Consider the following 10,327-nt stretch of genomic DNA (forward strand, 5'->3'; position numbering starts at 1 on the left):
GCGACGAGCGACTGACGGCCGGAGAGTTGGGATTTCTCATCTTGAGCGACTTGAGCGAAAAAACGCTCCGACGCTCCGTCGCTATCGCTCCGAGCCCCAGCGTTTTTTCACCTGGGCGATAAAACGCTCCATCGCTCGTTTGTATTCACTTAACATGTAAACTCGTTGCTCGTTCGAAAAACAAAAGGTCCGGTGTGAACGCAGCTTAAGGACCGGATAACAGTGCTCTCTTACAGGGAAATTAAGATCTACTTGCATTAAAGTTTATGAATGATCATGGATGTGGATGTGTCATGTGTTTTCTGTTTAATAAAGAATAAATAATAAAAACATTTTCTATCTCTAAATGATTCATTATTGTGGATGTATTACTGTAGTTTGTGTTTTGCCCTTGGATGACAGAACTAGACTTTCATAGATGTTCATTTTAGAGAGGTAAGTTTGCTACCAGCCAGCCTGTTATTGACCAATTTCCATGCTCTATACCAATTTCTCAGTATTCCAAACCATACAATTAATTAATGAATAATAAATCTCTGGAATAGAGGTGAAATTTTCCTGCTGACAATAAAAAGAAAGGATTGTAACAATTGTGCTCATATTGTACAGTAGACTATTTAGTACAGCAGCTAAGCATGAAAATTGTGCACTTTTTGAAAGAAACATGAAACTTCTACCATAGTTAGTTTATGCCATGAGGTTTATTTTAAGATCGGGAGGGAAGTCAGATTTGACCTCTGAGGCCCGGGAGAGGTCAAATCCAAGATGGCCGCCAATAATATTCAAAAATGCCTATCGCTGGAACCAAACACAGTAGAAAAACACTTAAGGTGTCATTTCCCACTTATTTTTGGGTGCCCATTCTGTTGGTGATACCTTTGAGACCAATAGAATTCAAAAAAATGCATTTAGATCAATGTGGAGGTCAAATAATGCAGACATAGGGAGGTGAACAGTGCAAAAAGGTAGTTTATTTCCAAAATAATAGCCTAACAGTGATGATGATGTTAATAATGATGATAATAGTGCCAATAATAATAATCATTATCATAATAAGTTCTTTTTTTTAACTGATTTATTATTAACTCATTGGCTGCCAGCCATTTTCAGAGTAGAGAGCTGCATACTGCCAGCCGTTTTAGAGCATTTTTTACAGACCCTTTCAAGACCCACAGAATATTGTGTTCATGTAAACATGTAAACACCAAAACTACCAAGAGTAAGAGTAGACTCTCTTCTTTCATTAGGAAAAAAAAGTTTGTTTCTACCTTTTTCCATTCTTTAGTAAACGGCAGTAGAACATTGGCTGGTTTCGCCAAAAACACCTGTTTTTGACCAGAACACATTCAAGAAAATGCATTTATGTAAAGGTGCAAATCTGCAATTTAATAATACTGTCGCCCTCCTCTTTCCGCGGAGAGAGGGGTGGTGTCCGACGCTGTGTGGAAGCATTGCGAAGGCCCATGGAGGGGAGTTGACACAATGTGCTTTCGCCCAGTACTCTGAATTAGAGTTCTCAATTTCAACCCCAACCCGAGTAAGGCCGATGGGTCGGGTTGGTTTGGCACAAGATGCTGTGTGTATCTCCAAAAAACCACAATGTTTTTGTGGCCGAAATTGAATCAGTTTCACCCACTGATAAGGTGCTGCTGCGTCACTGGCACCATCTGCTCTCGCTGCAAAGAAAGCATGTCACTTTTTTAGTTTAGTTTTCTTTTTTTTTGTTGGGCTGGGCTGGGTTTGGCCAGACAACTAATGCTGGTGTATCGAGCTCTGTCGGGTCCGGGCTTAAAACCCACGGGCCGGGTCAGGTCGGGTTGTAATTTTCAGGCCCGTTGAGAACTCTACTTTGAATGTCAAAGTGAAGAAATTTAATGAAGTGCAGGTAAACGGAGTAACTATTGGCACTTTTCCACTACACAGTCACGGCACGGCTCAGTAAAGGTGCTTTTCCATTACAGCTGAGTTCTCTAGTTCCTCCTCAGCAGGGGTGGGGGGATCGCAAGGCCACACTGTTTCTCTCTCTATTTTCGATCTTCTCGTCAGCTCCAAACTCACTTGTCTGTTCCTCGATTACGGACCACAGCGTGGTTTTCCACACAGCATCATTTAACTCGGGTGAAGGAATAACAACGGTCTCGGTACAGATGAATTCTCATGTCGGACATCGCGCTCACGACTCTTCCAGTGACAACGCTCTGCCCAATCAGTGGAAGGCAGTCGGCTGACGTCACGTTTTAGGTATGGCCGTTCCAGGATTGAGGACTACGGCCCTCTCCAGGAGCCGAGCTGGTCCTCAAAGGGATGAGGGACGGCCGCAAGGGTGGCTGGTGCCCTGAGGGGACCTCTACACGACGCTGGCTGGCCCTCTATAACGGGAACCCTGCCTGGCTGCGGTCAGCTGGGGGCAGTTTGGGCTCGTAATGATTATAGAAGGTGGCGGACCAGCTGCTGATGCAGAAATGGGTCCGTATGGGCTGTATCATGTCGTAGTACTCACGATGGCGCCTGACGTGCAGGTAAACACGGAAAGCCGTATGACCCAGTAGCCAAATGCCTCGTCATCTAATTAGTGACACACATGAATGGATGAACGAGATTCCCACTGTCCCTACCTACTATCTAGCGAAACCCCCTGACAACCGGGTTTTGATTACAGCGAGTAGAGCCGTTGGTGACAGGGTTGGCGCGTGGCCGGATGGTGGTCCGCCGGTCCTCTCCAATCTCGCACCGCATGTTTGTGGAGAACCTGGTGCTAAATCACTTGCAGACGACCTGATTCTGGGTCAGGGTTTTGTACGTGGCAGAGCAGCTCCCTCGCTGCGATCTCTTGAAAGTCAGCCCATGATCCAAGCTTTTGTCGGTCTGAGGGCGTGGGCCCCCAGTTGGCAGTCCCCCTCATCCCTCACCGGTGGACCAGGGGCACGGTGGCAGCCCTCAGTCAGGCAAGGATAGAGGAGGAGGAGCACCAAGTGGACCGGAGCCTGAGAGCCAGGGAGAGAGTAACAAGCGGCTGTGGTGTACTAGTGCCACGAACAGAGCCGAGAGACAGTGTCTCTTTAACTCATTGGCTGCCATTGATGTCTATAGACATGTTGTTTCAGTTGTATATTAACTTCAAAGTCACTGTTCTGCTTGACATGTTTCTTTCCACAAAAAGCTTGTTTTCTCAGTGTTCTGGTCAAAAACAGGTGTTTTGGTCAAAAACAGGTGTTTTTGGCGAAACCAGCCAATGTTCTACTGCCGTTTACTAAAGAATGGAAAAAGGTAGAAACAAACTTTTTTTCCTAATGAAAGAAGAGAGTCTATTCTTTCTCTTGGTAGTTTTGGTGTTTACATGTTTACATGAACACAATATTCTGTGGGTCTTGAAAGATCTGTAAAAAATGCTCTAAAACGGCTGGCAGTATGCAGCTCTCTGCTCTGAAAATGGCTGGCAGCCAATGAGTTAATAATAAATCAGTTAAAAAAAAGAACTTATTATGATAATGATTATTATTATTGGCACTATTATCATCATTATTAACATCATCATCACTGTTAGGCTATTATTTTGGAAATAAACTACCTTTTTGCACCGTTCACCTCCCTATGTCTGCATTATTTGACCTCCACATTGATCTAAATGCATTTTCTTGAATTCTATTGGTCTCAAAGGTATCACCAACAGAATGGGCACCCAAAAATTAGTGGGAAATGACACCTTAAGTGTTTTTCTACTGTGTTTGGCTCCAGCGATAGGCATTTTTGAATATTATTGGCGGCCATCTTGGATTTGACCTCTCCCGGGCCTCAGAGGTCAAATCTGACTTCCCTCCCGATCTTAAAATAAACCTCATGGTATAAACTAACTATGGTAGAAGTTTCATGTTTCTTTCAAAAAGTGCACAATTCCCCTTGATTTGAGGGCTTAACCGCTGTACTAATTAGACTAGTAGACTAGGAGTTACACTGTAAGTCCGGGCAAAGTAGCACGTAATTGTACGGGAGTTACGCTCTAAGACACAGCCTAGTTATACTGTAAAATGCAGGGAAATTAGTGGCGGAGTGAGCAAGAGTTACTGTGTAATTTGGTGTAAAGTAGGACAGGAGTTACGTGCTAAGACACAGCCTAGTTAAACTGTAAAACCGTGAAGGAAGTGAGCGAGAGTTACTCTGTACTTGTGTGGAAGTTGGTGTAAAGCAGGATGTAAGTTAACCGGAGTTACGCGCTAAGACGCAGCCTAGTTACACTGTAAATGCACGGGGGAAACAAGGGGGGAAGTGAGCTGCAGTTACTCAGTACTTGTGTGAAATAATGGGCAACCTACGCGGCAAGAGAGCGGTAGGTACGCTCTAAGTCGCGGGCCGTATTATATAGTGCTACCATTTATTGAAGCACCAGACTGCATAATGCTCTTATATTTAATTATTTTCACCTGCTGCACTTTTGGCCACTTGTATATTTGTGCTGTATAAACTTTACTTCATTGTGTAATGAATTGACTACCACTGCTCATCATTAAGGCAAAGTGCACAGCTGTTAATTTGTGAAAGGAACTTGAGTTTTGGATTATTCAATTTGTCTGCCTCAAGAACTCTCTCTGAACTTTATGACAGTGGAGGTGTTTCTTTTTAAGAGGTGTGTCACCTGACATCAGCATTATGTTCCTGTTGATTGGAGGAAAGTAGCCTGTCCTCTCATCTGTGAATCTGTGATCAATCTCTGTGGTCTACTGACGAGAGAATTACCTGGCTTGACAAAGCTGCTCCTCAGCCTGGCTCAGCGTTCCAACAACCAGGCCTAGTCCACACGAGCCCGGGTATTTTTGAAACCGTGAACATATGTTCCCGGTTGTATGTCCTGTCCACATGCAACCGTGCTTTTGGAACCCTGAAACCGTGGTTTTTTGAAACCGGAGTCCAGGGTGGGGTTTTCGGCCGGGGTTGGTTTCACCGGGTGCGTGTGGACACTGCAACCGTGATTGTTTTTCTCGTTTACGTCATAGCTGCACACGTGCTGATGTAAACACTGCAGCTGCAGAGGTTGTTTGCAGCGGTTTGCAGGTGAGCTCGCAAAAATGGAGGTGACAAAGTGGATTTTTATTATTTCACTTTTTTTTCTTTTTTTTTTTTACATCATCTAAATGCTAGGCTATTTGTATAGTTTTTCGATGGGAAAAATATAAGGAAACGGTCGTCAGGGCGATCCTCTTGTCAGCTCCAAACTCACCCTCAATCACAGACCACAGCTGGTTTTCCACACAGCATCATTTACAGTAACAAGTGACGCTACAGATCAGCTGTTTTTAAAATGACAGAACTACTACAGTAGCGCTGCAGTTTCTTATTCCCCACCTTGTTTGATTGAGAGTTTTTCGGGATGATTTTCATGAATGAACAGGCAATAGCCTATGTCCCGGGTACGACGACGGGAGGGGGGGTCGCGCTGCTGTAATGCAATGATATAAAGAGCCTATGCGGAGATGAGGAACAAGCCAAAAGCCGAAAATGTATCCGTGACGTCCGCGGTCGATATAAAGTGTATATGTTTCATTCATCCATGTTTTGACAGATAACACAACAGCCAGTGATAAAGAGTTGCGCCGCACCGACAGACAGTCATGTGGCTCAGCAGCCAGGTGACGCACACAGCACAACAACACAGCGCACAACAACACACAGCACAAGAGTCAAGACACAGCGCAGCAACATGTGCAGGCTGCTGCAGCAGTGCACGTCAAAGGGACACCGCCGAAAATAAAATAAATAGGCTACACATTTTTATTAAATTAGCCTAATTAATATTTAATTGTTGGACTTGGAGTCTGTGAAATAAAGCTATAATAACATGTAGTTTTGAAATGGTTTTTGCGCATGTTTACATCCATAAAATGACCAAAAATGAACACTATAAGCGGATTTCTTGATAACGAATTATTTAAACATATAAGCATATAAATGATTCCGTCCCAAGCCTTTTGATCCAAGCGGTTTCCACTGTATTTTGATTGGTTAAAACAGCCTTCCACACGTGCATTGCGTCACTTGGTAGCGGATTTCACGGTTGCGTGTGTACGGAGTGTTTTTATTACACCACTGGTGTGGACGCGAAGCAAAATTCCGGTTTCAAAAATACCCGGGCTCGTGTGGAAATGAGACTTTGTCTAACCTGGCTTTTCCACTGATTCTGGATATCTTTATTCTACTTTACAACAAAAGGCCCCTGGGGCCATAACAGTGTTGATGAGCAGAGAAACACAACAAAACTACGGTGTCACCATGTGAACAATTTACATGTACTCACCCCCAGGACACTTTCCTCCAAGGATCTCTGAAAGCTGACAAGAAAACAGGATCAGAGTTATTTAGTGTCAATCAGGAGTGTTGAAGTCATGTGAATAATATTCTATCATTTATTTGATCACTTACTGGGAGAAGGAGGAGGGGTCGGAGGTTCTACAGAGGTAAAGACACAGAATCATCAGAGGAGACAGAGGAGGACATTTATTTATTCCTGATAATTTAAACCAACATCAACAGAAATGGTTAAACACAGTACCTATTACAAAGACACACACAGGCTTGTAACCCTGTATCACTATAGCAGGCCAGATTGTTTTATTATTATCAAAACCGACCATTAAATAGGCTAAATGACTACATGAAGAATTATTCATAGACACTACGTTTTAACAAATAAATGATCATACTACTTATGAATATTAGCCAACAATGAACTGTTCCTTTTCTGTTCTGATTCAGTGAGAATGTTCTGTTGTGTAACCCATCACTCAGCAGAAAATATTAGGTTAATATCTTATACTGCTCTAACGGGGCTGTCATTTACTGTTTCTGTTTTACCAGAGATTGGCAGAGCCAATCGATGAGCCTGTGAGTGATCAACTAGTAAACAGGCTTGAGCGGCCGTTTTCCGCTTGGTCCTAGTGCTTTACCCATCTCCCTTTAATATAGAATAATGTTGTTTTTGGACGGTAAAAACTGCCTTTTGAAAAAGTGCAGGGGACAAAAGTTTGACTCACTTGATTTTTGATTTCCCATGGCTAGAAAATGAGAAATTCACATGAATGTAAAACCAATTAAAATGACATATTTAAATCAATTTGTAATTGTAATTATTTCATTAATTAGTTTTATTTAAAGCAGAAGTAAGGTGAATATTTGTGTTAATATAAGTCTTAAATAGTTGTATCTTCCGACAGCAATCACTTCTATAGAGTGTTTGGTCTGAAACACGGGTCTGTCAGTCACTCTGCTCTGCTCTGAGCCCAGGAGAAAACTTTCCTTGTATCCTACAACCTTTATCCAATGAGGAGAGAGAACGGCATAAAGGGGCAGTCCTCTCTGTGTGTGCAGCCAAGGGATGCGCGTGAATGTGGTGAGTTAGCCAAAACCACCGGATCGCTTACTTCTGCTTTAATTTACAACACACATTTCACATTTAGACCTCTATATAAATGACAGATTTTACATAAATAACTAGTCTGTCTCCTTTTTTAAATATTTTTTTATTTGCAGCAGGTGCAAATCAAGATATGTGCAGACAACCAAACAAAATACAAACATATAAAGATATACACATACATCTACCACAACATTAACCAAAAAAACAACAACAAACAAACAAGAATAAGTCACACCACAAGAAATACCTACATGATAATAAATAAAAACAAATGCACACACGTATATGTACTTAGGCTACGTTCACACCGCAGTTACAAGTGACCTGAATCTGATTTTTTTGCTCATATGTGACCCATATCTGATTTGCTTTTGACAGTGTGAACAGCACAAGTGGCATTGAATCTAACTTTTTCAAATCAGATTCAGGCCACTTCTAAATGTGGTACTGAATCGGATATGTATCTGATTTTTTTGAATGCGACCGCAATCTGAACAGCCAGGTCGCATTTAATACGACTTCGACGTCATTCTGCCCCGCGCTGCACTGTTTTGTAAATGAATGACAAATAAAGTTGATTGAAAAACAAAAAATGTGCCACAGGCGCTTGTTGGGAGCAAGGGGGCAGTTGTCGGTCTGAGAAGTGAAGCTCACTTCCGCGTTCAAAAAACTGCAATCCCCTCGGATTCCTCTGGGGGCTGGTGTCAGAAAGCAGCATTCCCCATAGACCCCCATGTTAAAATCGCCGACTTTACATCCTCAGTAAACATGTTAAAAGCCTGGTGTCAGAACGTTTTTTCGTCTCAATCGATAGTTTCTACCCCCACACACACTCTGAGGGGGGTGAATTTTTTTTTAACTCTACCGTTTTACTGTTATTAGGTTAAAATTCTGGCCAATTAGGGCGCAGAAACGTTGAGTGACAGGTCCGAGCAGCTCCGTGGACAGCTGCTTCGAGGCTAGTGGGCGGGTTCTCGGCCGGCCAATCCAACATGGCGCTGTTCAGGCCGCCATATTTGAGTCACAAAAACGACTCCCCAAAACCAATGGGTGACGTCACGGACGCTACGTCCATTCTTTTTACAGTCTATGGTTGGGAGACACACACTTATCAATGACCGATTTGATACGGGATTACCTCAAATAATAGGTATTAATTTGTTTACACAAACAAATAAAGGCCGGCCCTAAATACAAGCCGGGTCAAAAAAAAAAAAAAACTCAGTCGCCTGGAAAAAACTGACAACATATGATCAGAAACTATTTCAACTGTGTGGACTGTCTGCATGTGAAGTCGACTGGAGTAACGTTGGCCTCATCCTCTGCTTCAGAGAGGGACAAGTTGCAGGCCTCGGTCTCTGCTCCGTCTCCGGTCCCGAACGGGCTCGGACACGGAGCGGGGGGCGGGGGGTGAAGCGCTACAGTGCAACGTTGACAGAGACCCATGCAGGTCCGACAGCGCAGCGAGGACAGTAAGTGAGGAAGAGGAAGATGAACTAATGAACAATGAGCTTGGTCGCTAATGTGTAAAAATAAACTGAGGGATTTAGAAATAAAGGCCGTTGGCCGTAGCGTCACAGTCACACTGAGCTGTCAGATGATGAGCCAGGCAGGCAGACTGTAGCCTATATCACATCAGAAGTCGGTGAGTTTAAATTCAGACTCTTTTTTTTTTTTTTTTAAAGCATAATGCTGTGGGTATAGGGAGGCTGATGGAGTGCGGGAGGGGTGGCAGGTTCGATTCCGTCGTGATTTTTTTTTTTTTTAGCATTAAGCCATAAAGTCCTACAATACCGGTTGCCGTTGCCATGGTTGCTTCCGTAAACACCGTTGTGGCGTGATGTCATCAATGATCAACTGCGCATGCGGGTCACTTCAGGAGCTTGAGCTGTTCACACAGCAATCCATAGACAGGCCACATTTAAAGACATAATGTGAACAGCCAAACAAAAAATCTGATTTGAGCAACAAATCGGTAGCCTTAAAGCAGAAGTAAGTGGTCCGGTTGTTTTCGCTAATGCTGCGTTCCAGGCAGGCTTTTGAAATCGTAAATTACAGTGTGACACACACAAATATGTGGTCACATGTTTGTGGTTTATATATGTTCAGGAGAACACTGTAATCCAGCTCATGCTGTAAAATTAAGTTCAAGTTTAAAAAGAACTATAATTAGTCAGTGGAGATTCACTGCTTGACCAGACAGTGCCAGTAGGAGGCAGTAGAGCAACATGTAGCCACTCGGGACCTTCCTTGTTGCTCTTGTCGGCTTCCGGGTTACTCTGCGACAGGAGATAAACAGAGCAACAACCTGACATGTTCTGGTCCTGGTTTTTCTTTAAATAAGTTAGTATTGTGCAAAACCACATACACAAGAGTTGTGAAATTGTGTTTTATTGTATTATGATGAAGTCTGAGTGTGATTTGAGAATATCTATCGGTGAATTGTCCCGTTATAGTAGATTGGGGGCCTTGTAGTTTGTATGTGTGACTTCCCTCATGTAAAATGGAAACCAAGAGACTGGCGTTCTGTACACTTGCATATTTTCATGATAGGTAACACTGGAAAAGTTGTTAATAAAGTGTCACTCTGCGACAGGAGATAAACAGAGCAACAACCTGACATGTTCTGGTCCTGGTTTTTCTTTAAATAGATGGGTCCTGTGCGTGGGACCTGCAACAACAGCTTCAAGTCACAACTTACGACTTTGTAGCGTTCCAGGCAACCCACTCGTGTTTTTCCGACCTGTTTTACCGGTGAAAGTCACTATAACGGCCACTCGTAACTTCTGACCCGTGAACTCGTACCAGATCGAACTGGTACAACTTCACGGTCGGAAAAACACGAGTTTCCTTGAACGCACCATAACAGTCCTCGTCCCTACGTCGCCACATTCACGGCGTTCCTTGGCTGCACACACAGCC

The 10,327-nt window shown here is 43.2% G+C and overlaps 1 protein-coding gene across 1 annotated transcript in view; it reads right to left on the reverse strand.

Moving 5' to 3' along the window:
* Positions 1-6,342, reverse strand: part of LOC146960050 (interferon-induced protein 44-like) — a gene marked incomplete at its 5' end in the record, with an annotated part of 11,067 nt that extends 4,725 nt beyond the window's left edge. Inside the window, one exon of the mRNA XM_085772648.1 lies at positions 6,287-6,342. Within this exon, the coding sequence (XP_085628774.1) occupies positions 6,287-6,342 (56 nt within the window). The remainder of the gene's footprint in view (positions 1-6,286) is intronic.
* Positions 6,343-10,327: the final 3,985 nt, after the last annotated feature.

This window comes from Trachurus japonicus, unplaced genomic scaffold, assembly GCF_045865225.1.
Source record: "Trachurus japonicus isolate A0001 unplaced genomic scaffold, Traja_1.0 AP030749.1".
In the NCBI taxonomy this organism is placed as follows: domain Eukaryota; kingdom Metazoa; phylum Chordata; class Actinopteri; order Carangiformes; family Carangidae; genus Trachurus; species Trachurus japonicus.